Source organism: Amphiura filiformis, unplaced genomic scaffold (assembly GCF_039555335.1).
Source record: "Amphiura filiformis unplaced genomic scaffold, Afil_fr2py scaffold_176, whole genome shotgun sequence".
NCBI lineage: Eukaryota > Metazoa > Echinodermata > Ophiuroidea > Amphilepidida > Amphiuridae > Amphiura > Amphiura filiformis.
In genome coordinates, this window is record NW_027305640.1 from 51470 (window position 1) to 75019 (window position 23550).

A 23550-nucleotide genomic window follows, 5' to 3' on the forward strand; every position below is an offset into this window, starting at 1 on the left:
TTTCCCTTGCGAAAAAAAAGCTGAGTTGTAATCATTGCCAGTGAAATCCAATCAGGGATGACTTCTGAGCTGCTGTTAAGTCAATATCGCTCAATTTAAAGGCCTTCGTGTCACAAAACAAGATGCTATTTTGATTCCCGATCTTAGCAGTAATCAGGAAGAAGATGAGAAGATGACACAAAGGTCATCTTGCATGTAAAGCATGCAGTGAGGAATAACAACGAGGGTATAGCAATCATCCGTTCACATGCGGGAGACATAGACATTGCAGTCATTGCTTTATCCCATTTCATTCATGATGGACACAGAGTAATTCTGGACACAAACACTGGCAAATACAGGAAGGCATTGGAGTATTAGATTTTCCGGCAGAAAGTTTATGCAAAGAGCTAGAGGAGTACGTTTCATTTCTATACGGAATGAAGGGCAAAGATGTCAACGAAGCAAGATACGATATCTTTGATCGAACGTTTTCAAAAGATAAAAAGATTGCAGATATATCCTTACTACCACAATGTAAGCAGGCGCTGGCGCTTCATATTCTTCGCGCAAATTTCATTGCAAGAGAGTGGAGAGCAGCATATGTCACTGTATACGATGGTGGAAACATTGTTGACAATGGGTGGAACGAAAATATGGAAACTAAGTGGGTTGAAACGGTAATGCCTGAGGACGTCCAAGAACTATTGGTAGAGAATGACTATGAAGGTTTTTCAGATAATAGCGATTTAAGTGATATTGAGGATTAAAACAAAGAGAAATGCATCAGTGAAATCATACAAAAACGGACAATTTATAACACTGTAAGCAACACTTTTGCGGCATTCTAGTGTACAAGTTGTCTTTTGGGGTCTTCTTTAATACATAAAGGCAATTCTGGTAGTCTTCATTGCAGTCATTTTAAATCAGAAGCTACCTTTACCACCCTGAAGTACTTCATTATAAGTTCAAAAAGTCAAAGACAGCTATTACTTTTTTCAACTTAAGTAACATTTCCATTTTTCGTTGATATCATACTTTCCTTCAATTTTGTCGGCCATTTTGAAAAACGCACCCTCGCCTGTGACACCCTATTACCTTATCACCCTATTAATAATCTGACCTCGTATAATACTTTACCGCTATCAATAACAACATCCAAAATCTGATGAAGTATACCACTTAAGTGACTAATTTAACCATATATATGTTTTTCATTGATTTTGGTGGCCATTTTGAAAAAAGCACCCTCAGCTGTGACCTGTTACCTTCATATTAATAACCTGACTTAGTAGTACATTATGGCTATCAACAAAAATCCAAAATCTGGTTAAATATGCCCCTAAAGTGACTAATTTAACCATATATATGTTTTTCATTGATTTTGGCGGCCATTTTGAAAAAAAGCGTCCTCAGCTGTGACCTCCTGTCACCTTCATATTAACAACCTGACTTAGTAGTACATTATTGCTATCAATAAAAATCCAAAATCTGGTTAAATATGCCCTTAAGTGACTAATTTAACCACATTATATTGGATTTTGGCGGCCATTTTGAAAAAAAAAAGCGCCCTCACGGAAAAGTTCTCAGGTTACGGGCTTTTTACCCAACAAATTCTTGTTCCCCATGCAAAACTGGTCCAGATAAACCATATGAGAATTTCTGGTTCTCCAAGTGGTACTTAGCTCAGTTTTAACCTGGTCTATGTGTAAGTTGTGCATGTTCTCTCACACAATGTACTTGACATGTACGTTCTCTGTATGCTACTTTCAGCATATAGACCCTTCCAGGGTCTATGCTTTCAGTTGACAAAAAACTTATAGTGTATGTGCATCGCCTATTACTATTACCATTGCACACATGATTTATAAAGCGCGTTCATCTATGTGAACTGTTAGTATGTACATAATATTTATGTTTAGTATTATAGTTTCAAGTATTTTACAAACCAGTTACTCAGATAAAAAGTATCGTAACTCCAAAAATACTGTTTAAAGAAAACTAGAAACCACATTTTTGAGATTCCATTGAAATTAAGAACAAAGGAAGCATTTTTACCAAAAATGCTTCTTCTTTTACAGATTACATGGTAGCGCAATGAGACTTGGTCATCTGCATGGACTATAGTTGGGGTCTATGGGGTAAACACAGATTTGGGGTCAAAGGTCATTAAGGGGATTTTTTCAGCACATAACAAAATAACTTCAAAATGCTTCTTTTCCTACAGATTACATGGTACAGAGATACGATTGACACATATGCATTGACATTAGCTGGTGTCTATGGGGTAAACACAGATTTGGATTTCAAGGTCATGAAGGGGTCAAATAGGTTAGATTACTGAAAATTACCTTAAAATTCACTATTTGCTGCATATTAAGTGCTCTGATCATCAGAATAATGCCAGAATGACTATAACATTGGGTGCATATAGGGTTATAATCAGATTTGGCTTGAACATGGGGAGGGGTCTGTTTTGGGGTCAAAAGGGGTAAAATTCTCAAATTTGTCCAATTCGAATGAAAATTAGTATATGTGATCACGATATGATTCAAAATATGATGGAGGTCATTTCAAGGTCACCAGAGGTCACCTAAAGGTTAAAAGGGTAAAATTCCAAAATTCGTCCAAATTAACTTTAAATTAGAATATATAATATTGATGTGATTTAAAACAAAATGGAGGTCATTTCAAGGTCATCAGAGGTCAACAAAGGTCAAATTGTTTTATTAGCTAGATTGTTATTAAACTTAATGCCTACATCTTTCACGAAAATGCAATTTTGTTTCAAATCTTTTCAAGGTCATCAGATGTCACTTCAAGGTCACGGCTGGACTTCGCAGCCTTACTGGGATGCAATATATCGAGTTTTTAATGAATTGCTAGTAAGACGGCGAAGACACCTAGAATCTGATGATGGAAGAAGACTTTTTGCAGGTTTGTGTGACATGATCAAGGGGAATGAGTCGGATGTTGCTGATATTGTTTTGTTTTATATTGTTTTCAGCCATTGACAAATTGCTCATTAACTTGGTAACCAGACGTCTGATTTTGATCGGGTTTGCATCAAAATGTACCATTTGTAAACTGCCAGAATTCAGAAAATGATGTAAAACACTTAACTGAAAAATTGCCGAGATGTGACTCATTCCCTTTGATCATGTCACATATAGGAACATGGTTTTGACCCTTTTAAAAAAGATTAATATACTTTTAACTTTTACATGTACGAATTATGAATGAGGTTAAGGAATCGGATAGCAACGTTTGCCCAGTATTTTTTGTGGGAGAGCACATCAGACACACCAAATTACATTCTGAATATGAGGCATGTCCTTCTGATATCAAATAATTTTTATTTTTATAAATTTGTGATGATATAATTAATTTTATGGCAAATTATTAAAAATGGATATTTTGATATTTAGCCTGACAGCCCTCGAAGTAAACTTTATAAATCCAATGATATGTACTTAAAGTGTATGTAGTTGGGATTAAAAGCCGATGATCAATTGAAAATGTTGACCTGTCATATTGAAGATATAAATTTCCCTAAAAGACCTAATTTTTAGGTGTTTTCCCTCATGTCCCACAAAAAAATACTGTGCAAACGTTGCAATCTGAGACTGATCCCTTAATGACTAGATTTTTGACTTTGCCCTTCAAATGACAAACATCAATAATGCACTAAAAGTGCAGTTTGTTCTTTCACAGGATAAAACAGTGTGTGCATTGATATTAATGTCATTTGAACCAAAATAACTGGAATTTTGATAACATGTTTGCTCCAACATTGGTTGGCAGTGGCGGGAGGGGGTTTGAAATAGGTTCGAATCTAGTAGAATACCTATACAATTAAAATGCCATATGGTGAACTTTCACATGGATGGCTTTTTATGCAGAATATTAACAAGTGTCCCAAGGAATTTTACACTTGATTGAAGCTTCTCATATAGCTTTAAGTACCATGCCTCCAGATGCATGTACGGTGCATGGCAAACTGCATAAAAATTATGTGTTCAGCGAAACGTTCATAAAACATATTGATGAAAATTTTAGCAATTTTCCACAAACCAGAGACGACAACCTATGCTCAGTAGAAGCATGTTTTTTGTGGGTGGATGCCTCCTTTTCTGACATTTTTACTGACAAGTTCAATGTAAGTGCATTGTAGAAAGTGCATTGGTGCTAATGATTGTTTAATGAACACATTTCAGGCATAGAACATCTACAATCTGAGAATGCCTTCTGTGATGTTATCATCAGAGTTGGATTCCAGGAGTTTCAAGCTCACAAGAACATCCTGGCTGCAAGCAGTGGTTACTTCAAGGCAATGTTTACATCTGGATTCCTGGAGGCTGAGGCAGCAGAGGTCATGGTGGAAGGAGAAAGCAAGATATTTGAAGTGCTTCTACACTACATCTACACAAGTGACATGAAGCACCTGACCAAAGATAATGTCAGTGAGGTTCTCAGCATGGCCTGCTATTTGGATCTGGCTCCACATGCTCTGCAAGAATGCACATGTTTGATAGCCTGCATGTTTGATGAGAAATCTATTTCAATACAAGAAGCTTTCAAGATTTCCATGCGCCCAGAACCAGAAATGTCTGCTATTAGAGAGGCTGCCACAGGGTACATCAAACTGCATTTTACTTATCTTGCAGAGAAACCAAGTTTTGTTGAAGAAACAACTTACGAGTGCCTGTCTGTGTTTTTGGATACCATTGAGTATCATGATAATGACAAACAGGTAAGCTTTTTTTTGCATATATCATACTGTAAACGTTCTCCTAATGGCGCTATGGGCTCCCTTGACATAACTGGAATTTTAGACACAAGCTAAAAGTGCACTACCATAAAAAATTCTCCCAGCAAATAAGGGCATGTACCCTTAATATTGATGGGATTTTTAGAGGAGGGTGCTCTATTTTGTACATGAAATTTACCCCAAGGCATAGGAGCCCAGATGCCCCATTAGGCGAACGTTTACGGTATATAGCCTAAAAATGCAATATGCACTACATAATAACCCATTGTAATCACTATTGAACTATGTAAAATCACCAGTTTTGATAATTAAAATGGCAATTCATCTTTCTCACAGATAAGCATTTTGTACTTCATATGTTCCTCTGAATTAAGTCTGATTCAGACTCCACATCCCAGCGCGATGCTGCGATGTTTGATAAGCAAGTGGAGTCTGCATCTCCTTTTATGGTCATTTTGCCTGCCTAGATTATCCATCAGTCATTCACACATGACACACGTTCGCAGCGATGAGAATTTTCACTGCAGAGCTTGTAAAAACCTGGTTTCGATTTTAGTTTTAAAAGCACCGCAGCGGGCTGCAATGTGGCTGCAATGTGGATTCTGAATCCAACTTAATGCATTGCAACCTCACTCAATTGTTTGCTCAATTTAAGCTGAAAATAACTATATTTTAGGCTTTTGTTTTACAAACTCCCATCAGATATTTGAAGCTATTACCAAGTGGCTGAAGTATGACTGGGCTGCTGGTAAGCAGTATGCATACAGCCTGCTCAAGAAATTATACCTGCCTGATGTTTCTGCTGATGACCTGAAGAGTCTCTTGGAAGAAGACATGTCAGATGTCACCGAGTGCAAAGAATTACTGGAGTTTTCAATCAGGAAGATAGCCTCCAATAACACTCAACCAAAACTTGAAATCTGTGATGAACTTTTATATAAGAAACAGATATCGATACACCAGAGGGAGAGACAGGTACCATCTATGGGGTCTCCCCATCAGTCCGAAACACTGTCAATCCGAACCCCTGTCAGTTCGAAAACCTGTTAGGGTTAGGGTTAGGATTAGGATAAGGGTTAATCTTAATCCTAATGGGTTTTCGGACTGACAAGGGTTCGGATTGATGGTGTTTTGGACTGACGGGGTGTTCCCCCATCTATAGTTACCAAATTGCCACCTCATAAGCAATTCATGATTTCCAAGGTCAAAGTTAATATGTGGACCAAAATCTAAAACAGATCCAATTTTACCCCTAAGCCTAATTAATCATATGATTCAGAAAATACATGGTTCCACCTGTCTACTAGTTCTTGATATAAAGCTAAGAGTAAAATGCTCCAATTTTGATGCAAATGGTAGCAAATTGTTCTTTCTGACATAGCAACTCTAACAAAGGATAGCTTGCACTACATACAATGATTTGTTACCTAGACAATGCAGCAAAATAGGTCATGGCCGATTGAGTCCTGCTGATGGTGACTTATTGGTATGTCACTAATGGTAACCTATATAGCAAGGCTTCCATATATATGTGACACGATCTTCTCCATGGGGGCCAAAAGGGGTATTTTTGAAAATTGAGTTACTATAATTATTACCTTGAAGCATTTCTATGAGGTTCCCAGAACACCATACTAAAATCCCTAAAATCCCCGTAAGGGTAAGGGGCATAATTTGCGTGAAACCAAAATGGCCGATTATGCAGTGGTCAAATTTCAAAGTTGATCAAATCTGGCAGTGATGGCATATACTTTTCGCTAGTTCGATAAACAAAAGTAGTTTTAAAACTTTCTTTTAAAACTTTCAACAGTAAGTTCTAAAACTTTTAACTCCCAATTCTTGTGACCCACTCAAGCTGTACGCTCTTCCTAAAATCCACTTAGACCCATAGTGTCTAGTTCCTCAGTTTGTCACGGATATTATATCACCACTCGTTGGCAAGTCAAGACACCACCATACAGACCACTCCTGCTTTTGTTGAACTGGTCAAGGATTTACACAATGGTTTGCTACGATGTGTCAGGCTTATTCACCAACATCCTATATAGTATGGCATCAGCCATCAAGCGTGCTCAGGAGGAGGACAACTTGTGGAAGAAGTGAACATATTTAAACATCAATCAAGTGCTTAGACTACTTAAAGCCATATTATAACATTTCTGTAAAAATAGTTTAGTATTTATTTTCCATAAAATGTTAGATTTTACTGTCAGATATGTCCCCTTTTAATTTTGAGCCAAACAAGTGAGGCAAAGCATAGAAAATTGGATTTTACTACTAGCACCCATGCTTGTTACTCCTGCGGTTGTAATACGGTACTATCCTCAGGGTGTGTGTGTATGTGTATCCCGCACGCCGCGTACGTACGTACTGTGCATACGTGTTCGACTAATATTTCCATCGTAATAACAAAACGCCGGTTCCATCGTTTTATTCAAAATCTCGGATTCTGACAAAACTACAGCAACTAAAGTCTTGAGTTTTGCAGAGTATTGACTAAAGTTCATTACAATCGTGTAAAAAACAGAATTTAAAATTTTTTTGAGGGCGTTCTCCGCAGCAAATGTTATAATATGGCTTTAAAAGATTTGGCCTGTCTACCATTTATTTTCACCTCAGTTTTATATGCAATGTCATGGCGAGGATATGGGTTCTGCATGCTTGCCTTTGGTTGCCAACCTATTTATGGAGCAATTTGAGAAGGAAATAGGTATACTGCTCCTTGACCGCCCATAATTTGGCTTTGTTACATAGATGACACCTTTGTGTGTCCTAGTAACTTAAAAGTTAAACAGAGATGGGACTGAGAACATCTAAAAATTTACAAGAGTTCAAGTTCTAGAAACACATTAACCAACTAGTTCAACCAAATATGATTCATAAAAAAAAGTATAGTTGGACTTCGATGTACAGCTCTCAAGTTACAGGCAAAATGTGTACATCCATGTCAAAATGATGCACTTGCCGGCTGCTACATGTGTCTCATTTAACATAATAGCTAGGAGTAAATACCAGACTCATCTCAAGTGGAGGTCACTTCAAATAATCCCCAAAGTCACATGGTTTAGGAATACAGAAAAAATTATTGCATGCGAAGTGTCATACTGGACGAAGCCGAAGGCTGAACCCTGTATGACACTGAGCAATCACTGACTAGATATGAAAATATATCCTGTTGCTGGTCTTCTTTGACTGGTATGATCAGTTTCCCAGTTCCAAAATGTATCCACTTTGACAAATAATCAAACTTGGCTCACAAAATTTTCTTTATTTCTATTTCAGAACACAATACGGAAATTAATAAGATGGCCATTGCCACTGACATTGAAAAAAGATTTCAAACAACACAAAAGAACAGGAAAGTACACAGCCGTTTTAAGCCAAGCGTTTGTCAAACAATTGCCGAGCACAAACGTTTGTCAAACATTTTCGTGAACGCCATAAACGTTTGGCAAACGTTTTGATCGCTAAATGTTTGTCAAACGTTTGGCGAAAGCGGCTATGTAGATTAAGAACATAAATTAATGCTGTTTAAAGCCATAATGTACAATCTTATAATTTGAAATTGGTTAATTTTTTTCAAACCTGATTTTTTTTTTGCATATTTGTAATGTTTACACATGTCCCAACTTGCACCTAAATGGAATTGGCCAAATTTGTTGTCTTTGTAGGTCAACAGAGCAAAGTTAGACATATTATCATAATCCCATAGAACTGCATGTCAAATAGCCAAAATAACCAGTGGGGTTTCTTTCACTTTACCTTGTTATTTCAACTTAAAATGGACACCAACCCTTCCCAGCAGTTATTATTAATATTATTTCAACATTTTGAATGAAGAATAAAAAAATTAAAATTTGATGGAAATCGTACATTAAGGCTTTAATACTGTGCACCAGAAAGGTTAATATGTTACCTTAGTTTCATATATGTACCCCGAGGGCCGATATGTACAAATACCTGTACTTTAGTACATTATCAGGATACATATGTCGTACCAGCCTTAAATGTGGGAAGGGACTGGGTGCATACTCAGCAAACCAAGTGGCTGAATATCTCCAAAATCAGCCAATATATATCTGAGGCATTAAAGTAATATTCTAGAAAAAAAGATTTTTTTTTCTTCACAAAATGTTACTTTTCACTGTTAGATTATGTGCCTATACATTAAATTTTGAATCATACAAATACGGTTGAAATGAAAGAAAATCACTATTTCATTGCAGTGCCTAGATAATGAATGTGTGTATCAGCCATGGACAAAAAAGATAACAGACCGTGTACAAGCAAAGTCTCATCATCACCCGATAATGAGGGCAGATTGTTCCATGAAATGCGACAGGCAAACCTGCTATGAACTTACCGCATACCTTTAATTCTCTAAATTTTATTGGCCGAATTACTTTGGTTCTCAGGATAGATGTCACCAATACACCACCTCAGACCTTGTGTTTCACAGGGTATTTACCTAGCCGTTACTACGGCTAGGTCTGAAATCTAACTGTTTCTTTACAAGACGGCAGACCTGCCGTCTTGTTCTGTTTCTTACTGGTTCTTTCTTTCTTCTGGCAACACATGACATTTCGCCCTAGCTCTGTTATGCTTTGACCGATTTTGACCATACTTGATCACAAACACCACTGACCATGTCCCCACATGTGACATGATATTGAACTCCATTTGACCTTTGACCTGCTCACAATGGCAAAAATGTGATTTTTACTCTAAAATGCATCTTCTTTCACAAATAACATGTGATGGTGATATGCTTTAGTCATGTGACTTGACTTTGGTCGGTGTCTGTAGATTGTTCACAGATAAGGGGTCAAAGGTCATTAAGGGGGTCATTTCCGGTCTGAAATCACTGTTTTTACAAATTACATAGCAGAGTGCTGCCATTAGCACACATGCAGTACTACTAACCAGGGTCTTTGGGGTGCCTACAGTTTCGGGGTCAAAGGTCATTAAGGGGTCGCTTCCGGTGAAAAACCAAAAATCATCAAATATGTTCAGTTTTTATTTTTTTCTCAAAACGTAACCAGACCAGAGTGACATAAACTTTATATATGCATTAGTGTTACTCGAGGTATGCACGGTATTTTTATTTTTTTGGTCAAAGGTCATTTAGACGTCATTCCGGTTTTATGCTAAAGAATTTTTATCTCCATAACTAAGCATAGTAGATTTTTTTTATTTAAACTGTAACAATGCATTTTCTCGGTGTATATAAGGGTTTTTTTATATTGGGGTCAAAGGTCATTAAGGAGGTCAAAACGTCAAATTTGCCAAAAATTTTTTTAAAACCACGGGAAAGTAGCTGTATATCAGTCTATGGAAGACGGATAAAGCCCCTACATGCTGCAGTGATGCACCATTAACGGTGTGAGATGTCCATAATAGCCTTGACCCAAAAAGTCAAAGTTTAAGGTCAAAGTTCAAAAAGTTGAAAATCCATACAAGTTCCGATGGAGCTGGAAATCACCAGAAATGTTCCTTATGGCATCCTAAGCATAATGCAAGTGCAGTTAACCACATCCGCGACACAGGGGTCAAGTTATAGGCCTAGGGGTCAAAGGTCAAAAATTTAATCGACCGACATGCTTGGATGAAGCTGAAAATTAATATAAATGTTCCTTGTGACACTCTGAACACAAGGAAAATACATTTAATGACATTTGTGACCCAGGGTAGGGGTCAAAGGTCATCTAAGGTCATTTCTGACACACGGTAAAATGTTTAAAATTGCGGATGACATGCTACAGTGATGCACCATTGATGGTGCATGGTGGGGATGTCTATAATAACCTCGACCCAAAAGGTCAAAGTTTGGGGTCAAAGTTCATTCAGCCATCTGACCTTCATGCCGTCTTGTGTTTGTTGTCTGCGGACAACTAGTTCTTTCTTTCTTCTTTCTGGCAACAGGTCCACTGCTCCTTTATGCTGAGGCCAATTTTGACCAAACTGGGTCACAAGCACCACTGTCCAAGATGTAACATGATACGTGACCAGATCCGGATCAAAGGTTACACAAGGGTCACAGGGGTCAAAGAGGTCTTATAACATCTTAAATATAATAAAAATATCTATGACCCCAAAGGTCAAAGTTTAGGGGTCAAAGGTCAAATTGGTCCAATTGAGCTCAAATTAGAAAGGAATGATCCTTATGACATTCTAAACATGTTAAAGATGTTTATGACCCCAGGGGGCAAAGTTTAGGGGTCAAAGGTCACATTTTAAAATTGGTGCAATCGAGCTCAAATTGGAAAGGGATGATCCTTTATATGACATTCTAAACATGGGAAAAATGTTTATGACCATGAAGGTCAAAGTTTAGGGGTCATTTCGTCAAAGGTCAGTAAGGGGTCTTATCTGCTTAACGGCTACGGCCAGGTTCAGATCTATAGCTAGATCTAGTTTAGTTCATTTGTTTTAATTCTTCGGTATTTTTGATAACCTAAATGAGTACAATGTATATAAGTGGTCGGATACTTTACTTTTTAAACAAGCATGCGTCTCCTTTTACATTCACATAACTGTGTGACGGTGACAAGATAAGGAGACATACTGACAATAATTTCTGTTTTAATTTAACACAACAGGTTTGAAAGAGTTTCAAGCTATGAATCTTTTCTGTGATGTTACCATCAATGTTGGCTCCAAGTCATTCGCAGCTCACACAAACATCCTAGCTGCAAGCAGTGACTACTTCAAGACAATTTTCCTATCTGTATCCCCAGAGGGTGAAAGCTCTTCATTCTCACTCGATGGTGATGGGGAGATATTTCAGATGATTCTCGATTTCATCTATACTGGTATTGCAATCAGTTTAACTAAAACAAACATAATTGCTGTGCTGAATATGGCTACTTACTTGCAGATCAATTCAGTTATTCAGCGGTGTAAATATTACATTAGGGCAAATTTAGGAAAGTTTGTTAAGTCCCAAAGGGAATATGTCCCAGGGGCAGTTCCTGGTCCTACAGACATTTCTTTGCAGCAAGCATTTGAGATTTCACAGCTTCCAGAGTCAGAATGGTCAGACACAACAAATATTGCCAAGGGGTGTAGGAGAAGAAACTGCACTAGTTACTGGTCAGATACTGCATATATTGCCAAGGAGTATATGAGAAGAAACATCATTCACTTGTCAAAGCAGCCAGAATTCCTAGCTCAAACAACAGTAGAATGCATGGAATCGGTTTTTGCATATACATGTAGATCAGTTGCAGGCAAAGAGGTAAGTGAAAGTCAAATCAAACATTGCTTGCTTGCTTGCTTTTTTGTCCTAGCAATCAAAATTCTTAGACCAATCAAAATGAAATGCATTAAAGTATGGACACTAAAATCCTCTGTTTTAAGGGGGTACTACACCCCTGTGGTAGATTTGTGACTATTTTTGCATTTTTCTCAAAAATAATAACACAATGGTAACAAAAGTTATGTATATTATTGGGGCAAGGAATCCAATAACTACACTGAAATTTCAGTGACTCAAGACAAGCGGTTCAGGATATATGATAGGAAATGAGATATACATCCTAGCGGTACCTTATTTCTTATCATAAATAACAAACTGCTTGTTTTGGGTCACTGAAATTCCAGTGTAGTAATTGGATTCCTTGCCCCAATAATATACATAACTTTTGTTACCCCTGTGTTATTAGTTTTTGAGAAAAATGCAAAAATAGACTCAAATTTATCGAGGGGTGTAGTACCCCCTTAAGGGAAATCAAACAATTTCATGGAATGGAAAATAGAACATGGGAGTCAAAATTTTGCAATTTTATTCCTTTTTATGGTCCTTGTTTCTAGGAGGAAAAAAATGCCCCAGAATTGGCATGTTTTAGTTTTTAAGAAACAGAAAATAATACCAAATTCAACATTAATTTTATAACTATATATGGATCTTCGACCATCAACAATAAAAATAATCTTTACATTAAAGCATTTTCTAAATATAAAGCATGCCTTTTTAATATGAGGGTAAAAAAGGGCAAATGTTCAAGTAATGAAACTAAGTGAGTGTAAAACAAGATATTATATATTATGTTTCTTCACAGAAGATGTTTGAGATTGTTTGTGGATGGATTAAGTATAACTTGGATCATTACAAACAATTTGCAGATGCCTTATTCTCAAGCATGTCAAGATCCAAACTTTGTTTGGTTCCACTTCAATCTGACATACTACAGAAAGCCCTGGATGATGGGTTGAGAGATATTCCTGAGTGTAAGATAGTACTAGAGGAAGTGATGGTTATACAAACCATGATTTCATCTCTACAAGCCATAGAAACCAACCCTGTGTCTATACAACAAGCATATGAAATTTCACAGCATCAAGAGCCTGAATGGTCTCATATTGCAAGCTTTGCACACAAGTACATGGAAGAGAACTTCGCTTACTTGTCAAAGCAACCAGAATTCATGGATCAAACAACAATAGAATGTGTGACAGAAATTCTGAGAACATACTTTGATACAAGCCGATATGGATATCACAGCACACAAGAAGTGAGTACCAAAACAAAACATTTCATAACTGTCTTTCAAAAGTAAATGGCAGATAAATCAACAAGGAAGTTTTTAAGGGATCTGGAATGAGCGTTTTGAGCGTTTCGACAGTATTTTTTGTGGGACATGAGAGCAATCAGACATATTGAATTGCATTCTGAATACGAAGAATGTCTTTCTGATATCAAATAATTTTTTGAAATTCACGATATAATACAAATTTTATGACAAATTATTAAAATTTGATATTTTTCAAATTTGTGATATATAACAGTCCTCGAAGTAAATTTTATAAATCTAATGATATATCATTAAAGTGTATGTAGCTGGGAGGAAAAGCCGACGATCAATTGAAAATGTTGACCTTTTATATTGAAGATATGGATTTTTTCCCAAAAAGACCTAATTTTTTTGGTGTTTTGGGAAAAAATCCATATCTTCAATATGAAAGGTCAAAATTTTCAATTGATCGTCGGCTTTTCATCCCACCTACATACACTTAAGTATAAATTGTCAGATTTATAAAGTTTACTTTGAGTACTATTAAATATCAAAAATATCAATTTTTAATCATTTGCCATTAAAATGTGTATTACATTGCGAACACAGGACATTCTTCGTATTCAGAATGCAATTCGATATGTCTGATGTGCTCTAATGTCTCACAATAAATACTGTCCAAAGGTTCATACCCCATCCCTTAAGGTTATTAATTATTTTAAACTGTTGTGATTTGGTAGTTCACAGCATCTTACGAATTGTAGTGAGCTTTGGCAAAAACTGCATTGCTCAATTCATAGCGAGCGTGTAGAAGAATTAAAATATCACATTATACTTTTATAGGTGCTGCGGTTCTTGAGTTACGTTGTAAAGAGGGCTGAAACAACAACACTTTTGTAAAACGTACATAACTCATTAACAACAATAAATTAAGCAAGTTTGCAAAGTATACGATTTGTAGAATGAACTTTTGCAAAACATCAAGGTGTTAATTTTCAATAATATATTGATCTAGATAATGAAAATCAATTTTAGGTTGCTTCGACCAACAATACCTCGTCTACCCTATATCATAATTACATGTATTAAATCATGAGTTTAGCAACTACTACAATCTTACAGGTATACAAAGCATTTTTGTTTAAAAATAATGGTACTTTTTAATAATAAATAATAAATTAACTTTTGCATAATGTTATCATTTTACATTTAAATAAAAAATGAAAGCAATGTCCAAATGTTCAGGGCTAGAAAGAGCCTCCACGTAGTCTTCGATCGTCAACACAATTTCGTCTAACTAGTTCATCATCTTCTACTCAGTATGGTCATCGCTCATTTTCTATTGCTGCCTCTGAACTTTGGAACAGTTTACCATTACATGTGAAAAACTCTCAGACTGTTAATCAGTTTAAAACATCTCTGAAAACTTATTTATTTAAAATTGCATACTAATGTTTATTTGTTATGTTTTTGTCTATGTATAAGTTGTTTAAGCGCTTAGGGACTTTGGTGTAAAGCGCTATATAAGCATGGTTTATTATTATTATTTATTATTATTATCTATTGGGCATTTCTTGTTTGTAATGTGATAACCTAGGCAATCATGTATCATTTTTAATGCATCAGAAGTAGCATTTAAAATGGGTTTGGGAAATATACATTTTGCTTTCAAATTATGCAAGGGGTATTCACCAATGACTAATAGGGTGATGAAAAGGTTATTAGAAGTTGAACATCTTATCCTAACCCTAACGCCCCAGGGGCTATTTGGCAATGCGAAGGGAAAGAAGGAAGGAATAAAGAGAGAAAACAAAGAAAGAAGTTATTTGCTCTGGGTGGGATTCCAACCTGAGACCCCTCGCATGCCTCGGCGACATTTTTCCACTGGTCTTGGGCTTCGCTGGCCCGCGAAACCATGCCTATGTCACTTGGGGTGATTGCCTCATCATTTTGTAGTACCAGGGCGTGTTAGGTTTAAACACAATATATAGGCAGACCCATTATCACATTATTATTATTGGTATTATCATTTACAGGCTGTATTACATTCACAAGAGATCTTTGAGACTGTTACGAGATGGGTCAGCCACAACTTTGATCAACGAAAACAAGTGGCAAAAGTCTACCTCAAGAAATTCAAGTTACACTTGCTTCCCTGTGAAACACTGCTAAAAGCCCTTGATGATGGCATGAAGGAGATTCCTGTATGCCAGAAAGTGCTGATGAAAGCAATAGCTGTACAAACCAAGAGTATGTCTCGAAGAGCCTTAAAACCAAGACCATGTCTCTGCAGCAAGCATTTGAGATTTCACAACATCAGGACCCTGAATGGGCTGATATTGTTCAGCTAGCTAATAAGTACATAGAAGACAACCTCATTTCCTTGTCAAAGCAGCCAGAATTCATGGCTCAAACAACAGCTGAATGTATGGGATCATTCTTGGAAACTTACTACTTTGACAACACTGCAAACATATCTGCTTCAGAGAGAAAAGTAAGTGGTACAAATTAAATGTAATACCAATATTTACTGCTCTATATTCGGGATCATTGGTCCCAGAGGTGAACTGGAGACCGCAGGCCTACTATCTTCCCGTCGGGGGAATATAGCAGAACCACAATCTCCAGTTCACCAAAGGAACCAATAGTTTCCACTAGATCCCAAATATAGAGCAGTAAATATATGTTTTATATCCTTTATTAATATATTGTTTGTTCATTGATTGGTTAACATATTAGAAGTACAAGGCCTTTATCATAGATATAGACCTAGGCATACACGTAGGCTAGGCCTAGGCTAGCCTTGCTTTGATTGGATGCACAAGCATGCACACAGTTGAGTGGCTAAAGCTTACCCATGAAAAATGTTGTAACCTATGTATTATACTAATACTGCCATAAGAAAAGTAACCCCATTCTCTGTTATTTCACTGTCAATATTAAGATACTGATCATGATGTAACTCAGAATATGCCCAGAAATAGTACTTCCAATAGTACCTCATTCCCTCATCAATCAGCTTTTTGACTGCTTTGCACTTGACCCTAAATGACTTTTGACTTCAAATTCTTATTCATCCTTCATTAACATTCACCAAAGGATAGGATCTCTAAATGCAAGTGTCATCAAAATTCATCAATTTCTAATTGAAACATTTTGAATATATTTGTAAAATGACCTTTAAAGGAAATCTGTACCATAAACTAATCAATGGCTATATAGTTGCAGTAATAATAAAAACAATGAACAGTAAAAGTCCCAAGCTTATACGTCCAAATAAAGGAGAAATTCTTAATTCCTTACGACAATCAACGGTCAGTTTGCAATCCATGGTGGCGGCCATATTGATACCCGATGTATTTTTATTACGCTGTAACGGTACCCGATTTTGAAACCAGCGAAATCCGTGCCACAAGCCTCGTCCCTCGTGAACTTTGGTGACACGAAGCGAATACTACCAAAGTTCAGATTCAACATTCGTTCAAAAGAAAACGTGACAATTTTTCCCCATAAAACTACAGAAGAACATAAAAAAATGTATTTTAAGTAATATTTATAATCAAGAATGTCTTTTGAGAACGAAAAGTAAAAACAGCACTAAAAACTAAAATTCGCTGTGGGGTCGTGAATGCTATAGTAACACACGCTCGCCGTGGGTCTGTGTAAAAGGTTACACTACCGCTTGTGGCAGAAATGATTCGAAAGCAGCTATCATGGCGGCTTCCATGAATCGCAGTAACGAAGGATTAAAAGTGCTTTTTCTTTGTTAGGAATATTCCGAAATTCATACAGACCGTCTGGTATGTTTAATTTAGGGGTATATAACTATATTAGCCATTGATTAGTTTATGGTACAGATTTCCTTTAAAAATACCTCCTAGTTGCTCTTGTGACATATGTTGATATCTCTCATGACATTTCCAAGTCCCATTAAAATCCATCAAAGAATGTACAAGCAATTGCAATGTTTAATTTTTTTTAGCACACACACACCCACCCCCACACATCCTACACAAATCATGGGGATTCCTTTAAACACATTGATCAATGAAATGAATTGTTCTTTACATTTATTCACAGGAGATGTTTCAGATTGTGTCTGGATGGATCAACAACGACTTGGAGCAACGTAACCTGTTTGCAATTATCTACCTCAAACGATTCAAGCTAGGATTGCTTCCCTCCGACTCACTGCAGAAAGCCTTGGATGATGGAATCGCAAAGATTCCTGAGTGTAAAACAACACTAGAAGAAGTGATAGCCATACAAACCAACAGTGACAACTTGACAGTCCCCCTATCTTACATCACACACCCTCACTGGTTTTCTGTACAAGCATCAAAGACAGTAAGTTATTAGTCATTCATGGGACACTAAATTTAATTTTTCACACCAGATGAAATTTCATGATCATCATGAGTTTTGGTGTAACAAGACTCCAGTTGACCCTAGAGTTTTTGGGAAAACTGTATTGGTTTAATGTGTATACAGTATATAATAAAACATTTTAAGACAGACAAGTCAATCAATTCAATTAAAATGCATTCATTTTTACAAATTACAGATGATGATCCATATAGGAGGGAAGCACATGGCCAACCAGAGCATAAAATACTGGAGAGAAACAAGATGGGATACATTGTATTCTATTCCAAAGCTTCCACAGAAAATCAGACATCACAGCATAGTGGTTGTCAATGGTCATCTCTGTGTAGCTGGTGGTATGGGGCAAAGTCAGGGAAGATACAAAGGTTTCAGTACTTGGCTGAGCAGTTTTTATCAGTATGATAGTTTTCAACATACCTGGAAATCCTTGGCTTCCATGACCACAGCAAGAGCAAACTTTGCTCTGGTTCATATAAATTATTTTATTTATGCCATAGGAGGTGACCAACATGGTTCAGCATTGACAGATGTGGAGTGCTACAGCTTGACTAATAAGTCCTGGCAATCTATTGCACCATTAGCAGTTGGTGTTATAGACCCATCTGCAATCACTTATGGGGGGAAGATACTTGTCTATGGGAAGAAGGTGTGTTCTGCAAACAGATATGTCTTACAGATCTTGTCACCAGACATGACCAAGTCAAATCCACGGGGAAACTGGAGTATTGCACTAGATGATCAACAGCATGCAACAAGATCCACCAATACCCCAAAGTATGTCCTCACTGTACAGAATGACAAGATCTACAGAATCACTTATGAAGATACCAATGACAAGAAACAGATGGTATGTGTTACAGAGCTTCAATGTGACTTTGATCATGAGCCCCCACGTGTTTATATTGGAGCTACTGAAGACCAATCACATTTACACACTATCATCACATCAGCCATCAACACATCTGCTGGGCGTAATATTTTCTCAATCAACAGAGAGCTGTATGCCAATGTCTTGGGATGCATTTACAAGATGGGTATCACAGATTCAAAGAAAGAAGTGGGAAACAACAGGCACAAACTCCAACACATAGAATTAGAAGATAACACTGGTGGTGTTACATTACAGACAGTACCAGAATGAGATCTCCTGTAGGACAATTATATTTAACGATTGAAGCATGCTTCAGGGAACTTTTGGTAATATTATTTACAAGATTTACGAGCCCACAGGTAGCTTCATCCCCCTCACAGTTGGAAGGGCAGCTTCCTGGAAAATGGCTAGAGATGGTGCTAACACTGTGCATGGCTGATAGTAGTTTGAGAGCCATTCCTTATTATACATGTATTATATTGTACTGGAAGTTTCCATGTTCTTTCATTGATGCTTATCATAAGCCCCCCCCCCCTTGCCAAAAAACAACAACCTGTATTGCTCTTTACAGTTCGACCCAAAAATGTGCAAAATCTAGGGTGACATTTGTTATCTTCATATTTTTGGTATATTGATTCATATCGCACAAGTTTGCTATATTCCAAAAAACGAGTCTGACAAACAGTATACATCACTGTGTAGTGTGTACCATCAAATTTTTGAATTTCGAAAATTGACTGTAGTTGCTTAAGTGCCTATTCATAATAAAGATGGCAACCTGACAGCCTTGAAAAGATAAAAAAAAAAGTTCCTATATTCATAAAAATCAGAGATTTCACCAAGTTCAGTAAAAAAAATTGTCAGTTTTCTACCTTAACTTTTCATAGGATATATCCTATAAAAAGTTAAGGTAGAAAACAGGCAATTTTTGTTGTTGAAAAAATGATTGTCAAAGACAAATTATATGTTTTGTTGTTGGAATTGACATTAAAGTTGACACTGATCATGATAGAAAATAGTATCATTTTGCACTTATTTTTAAAACAAGAAAGTAGTGTGTGAGTTTGAATTTCTCTTACACTGGGTTTCAGATAGACGCGAGCGCCCAGTTAATGAGCGACATACACAGAGCTTTGTGTTCACTTTATGGGCGCCGATCTGCGCCGACCAACAATTTCACGCACAATCGGGCAATCAGATTATTGGTCTGTTGCTATGATTGTCAGACGATTGATTCAGCCAATCAGAACCACACTTCTGTGTTACGCTCTGCACGCTCTCAAAATGTAAACAAGTGCCGTTCTTCTCTGACAAAAACTTTAGCTAAGCTAATTAGCTCCAATTCTCTTTTGGAGGTTTGGTTGGCGGTACCCTCTGTGTTGCCCGCCCCCACCCACTGATAAAGGGGAGGCACCCTGTCTGTAGCATTTTGGGGTTAAGTCAAGCTATGTACAGTGGCGGCATCAGAAAAAAAAAGTGGGAGGATAAGTTAATTTCAGGAGGCAAAATCAGTAGCGTAGTTAGGATTTAGGTGTAAGGGGGCAAAGCCAAATATTAGTCCCCATTTTTCATTTTTTTTGTCCCATTTTTAGTCATTTTAAGGACACTTTACTCTTTGCTGTCCCCATTTTATCCCTGAAAAAATTCTATGGGGGTACTCTGCCCTCCTGCCCCCACCACTGGGAGAGATCAGCCAATTTTGTGCAAAAACTAGAGCGATAACCGCACCATAGCTGAACCATGTGGCTTCGGCAGTATATTGTGGTAGGCCTATACCACTGTCACCCGGAGCCTGTAATGGACATAATCTGGAAATGCTACGAAGGTATGACCGTCAAAGTGGTGTTAATTAAAGAGGAAAAGTAAAGAATATAAAATAAACTAAAGCAACTGTGCCCTTTGCAAGGGCACGAGGTAAGTTAGGCGGATGACTGTGACGATCTGATCAAGCAGCAATACTGTGCTGGATAGTAGTAAGACTGTTTCATTAATTGCCGTTTTAATATACCTTGATCGTGGAAAACTTTACTTTTGACCTCTGTATGACCCCCTTAATTACCTTAAATGAGTTTTAAATTATTAAAAACATGTTAAGAATGTCGCAAGGATCATTGCATTTAAATTTTAGCTCAATTGAAGCATTTTGAAAACTTGACCTTTGACCCCTTTATTGCCCCTTAATGACCTTAAATGAATTTTAAAATATTTTTAACATGTTTAGAATATCATAAGGATCATTGCGTTTAAATTTTAGCTCAATCAGAGCATTTTGGAAAACTTGACCTTTGACCCCTTTATGACCCCTTAATGGCCTTAAATGAATCTGAAAATGTTTTTAAAATGTTTAGAATGTCATAAGGATCATTGCATATAAATTTCAGCTCAATTGGAGCATTTTTGAAAAACTTGACCTTTGACCCCTTTATGACCCCTTAGTGACCTTAAATAAATTTTAAAATGTTTTAAACATGTTTAGAATGTCATAAGGATCATTGCATTTAAATTTAAGCTCAATCGAGCATTTTCGGTTAAAATGACCTTTTTGACCCCTGTGACCCCTGGATGACCTCTGACATTTGGAAATATTTTTATTATATTCTTTATATTTTTCTCTTTCATATGACACCACTTGGGGGGTCATACCTTCGTGGCATTTAGAGATATGTCCATTTTAGACCAAATGGTTAGTCAGTTAGTAAGCTAGTAAGCTAGTAAGCTAGTAAGTAAGTAAGCTAGTAGTTACATACACTAATAGAGGCTGATACCATTTCATGGTTCAGCAAAAACTTAAAGTGGACATTTGGGTTTTTCCAATGGGGGGGGGGGGTGCCACCAAACGATGCCTACTGGCTATGTATTAATAGGTACAATGCATTTCAGAATTGTGACTGTTTATTCATGGCATTTCTGCTGCTCAAATAATGACATCAGATAGGGCTAATGAAAGTTAACTACATGCATGTACTTGGCTCCCATTTCATACCTTTTGATTTCATCAGTCACTATTTTCCTTAATTGCAAATATCAATGTTGAAAGTTGATTCATGAATCCAACAGGTTAATAAACCCATGTGAAGTGTTTGACAGTAACAGACTATTAAAATCATTTTAAACTTTTTGTAATTTTGTTGGAAACATCAGCTTCAGGACTACAAGCATGGCGAGGGAATGGGTAAATTTAACCCTGTCTTACACCCCAACTGATATGAAACTGTTACTGGAATTATGTGGTTCCTAATTAAGGTCCCCACACAAAGGTGTGTAAATAACAAAGGTTTGTACAAAGAATACAAAGAATATGCATCATAAGCTCATAATATTCATAATCATGCAAATAACATGATACAAAACTATTTGCTTCCGCCAGTACAGCCAAACAAACAACCAGGCAACCATTTGGATGATAAGATAAGATTTGACTTGATTTGAGTTTATTCATGCATATCATTCAATTTACAGAGTTCACATTAAAAAACAAAGAATATAAAAAAAGACATTAAAATTACATTTAAAATAATGTGTGGGGCTAAAAATGATAAATAAAGATCAGAATTGAGACAATTGTGTTAACAATTATGGTACATTTTCCTTCAGGAATATTAATGAAATAATGAAAAATATTGAAAATGCTGGCTCAATTGTATATTGGTGTGGGCGGGAAATGTGAACCAATGATAAAACTTCTATTGGCCTAGACACCAGATCAAACATTAATTCAAATAATAATCTAGATATATATAAGTCAGTCTGTTGTTGCTGCGTGGGATATAATATGTAAACACAGATCCATGAAATTAATGGAAACCATTCACTATTAAACAATAAGATGCACACACAATGAGAGCACCTGTATAGGGGTGAAATCAGAGGGTATGTTGTAAAATTGTGTACAAACATCATGGCAAATAAAAATGAAACATTGAATGAAAATAAATAAGTGTTAAATTATTGAATCAACCATCCAATCAATCAATCAATCAATCAATTAATCAATCAATTGATCAATCAATTGATCAATCAATTAATCAATCAATCAATGATCAACCAATCAACAAACTAAAAATAATACATAAATAAATATAAATCAATCAATCAAAAGAGGTGATATGTCAGTGAAGAAACATATTTATCAGGATTGGGGGAAAATTATAATATATTCAGCCAAGTTAGCATTCACCATTGCATTAGATGGGAATTTCCCTTCCTATTCCAGTTCTTTATTTTATCCCTAACATCATCCCAGTAGCAATCAAAGGTCATAACATACATGGTTCAGCTAACCAGTGCAATGATATGACAATACCATTTAAATTATATTGAGATCAAATTTTCATGGTATACAATTTTTGTGCTTTGGATTTATATGCAAAGCTAGCATAAATATTTAATAGACATGAGAGTATCACTAGTGAATAAATTGAGTATAGTACACACATTTTAATGATACAACTAAATTCTTGAATGATATTTGGAAATAAAATAAAACCTTCACACAAAATTTGACTCTTACATTGTGTTTCTTGCACATCAATATACATGTACTTCCTAGTATGCTGTTGCGTGAGTAACATTTCCCCTATAGTACACCAAATGTATGCTATTGCATGAGTAACATTTCCCCAGTACACCAAATGCATGCTATTGCATGAGTAACATTTTAACATTTTCTGAGAAAAACTATGCTGTGGTTGCAATTCATAATTTGATACATGGTTGGTATCAAATACATGTACTTTCAACTTTGTCACTACATGAATATATGTACGAACCAAGGTGAGATTTTACTAATTCATAGTCATTATTAGGCTTAAGTATTTAATTTGTTTGCCATATACTGGTAAGAAATACATGCTTTAATTTATACATGTATCGTATGTTCCTATTAATAAAGTATGTGTGCTATATGGTAATGGTAAAGGGCATGCCTAAACTGCATTTCACCACATATTATTAAGAAATCATTTCATACTTGAACCACAGACCTTCCAGGGTCTATGCTTGAACAGCATCTTTAATGTTTAATCTACCTT

The 23550-nt window shown here is 36.4% G+C and overlaps 1 protein-coding gene across 1 annotated transcript; it reads left to right on the forward strand.

Moving 5' to 3' along the window:
• Positions 1-15323: 15323 nt before the first annotated feature.
• LOC140145227 (kelch-like protein 15) lies at positions 15324-19516 on the forward strand. The gene is made up of 3 exons (XM_072167001.1): positions 15324-15757; positions 17344-17610; positions 17828-19516. The coding sequence occupies exons 1-3, from the start codon at positions 15470-15472 to the stop codon at positions 18788-18790; spliced, it is 1518 nt and encodes a 505-aa protein (XP_072023102.1). The 5' UTR covers positions 15324-15469; the 3' UTR covers positions 18791-19516.
• The last annotated feature ends 4034 nt before the right edge of the window (positions 19517-23550 follow it).

Bases quoted from the DNA above. Each gene is read 5' to 3' on its own strand.
- LOC140145227 (XM_072167001.1), top strand. From the start codon at position 15,470: ATGCCAGAAAGTGCTGATGAAAGCAATAGCTGTACAAACCAAGAGTAT. The intron at 15,758-17,343 runs GTAAGTGGTACA...ATTTATTCACAG, and splicing joins TATCTGCTTCAGAGAGAAAA to GAGATGTTTCAGATTGTGTC. The intron at 17,611-17,827 runs GTAAGTTATTAG...TACAAATTACAG, and splicing joins CTGTACAAGCATCAAAGACA to ATGATGATCCATATAGGAGG.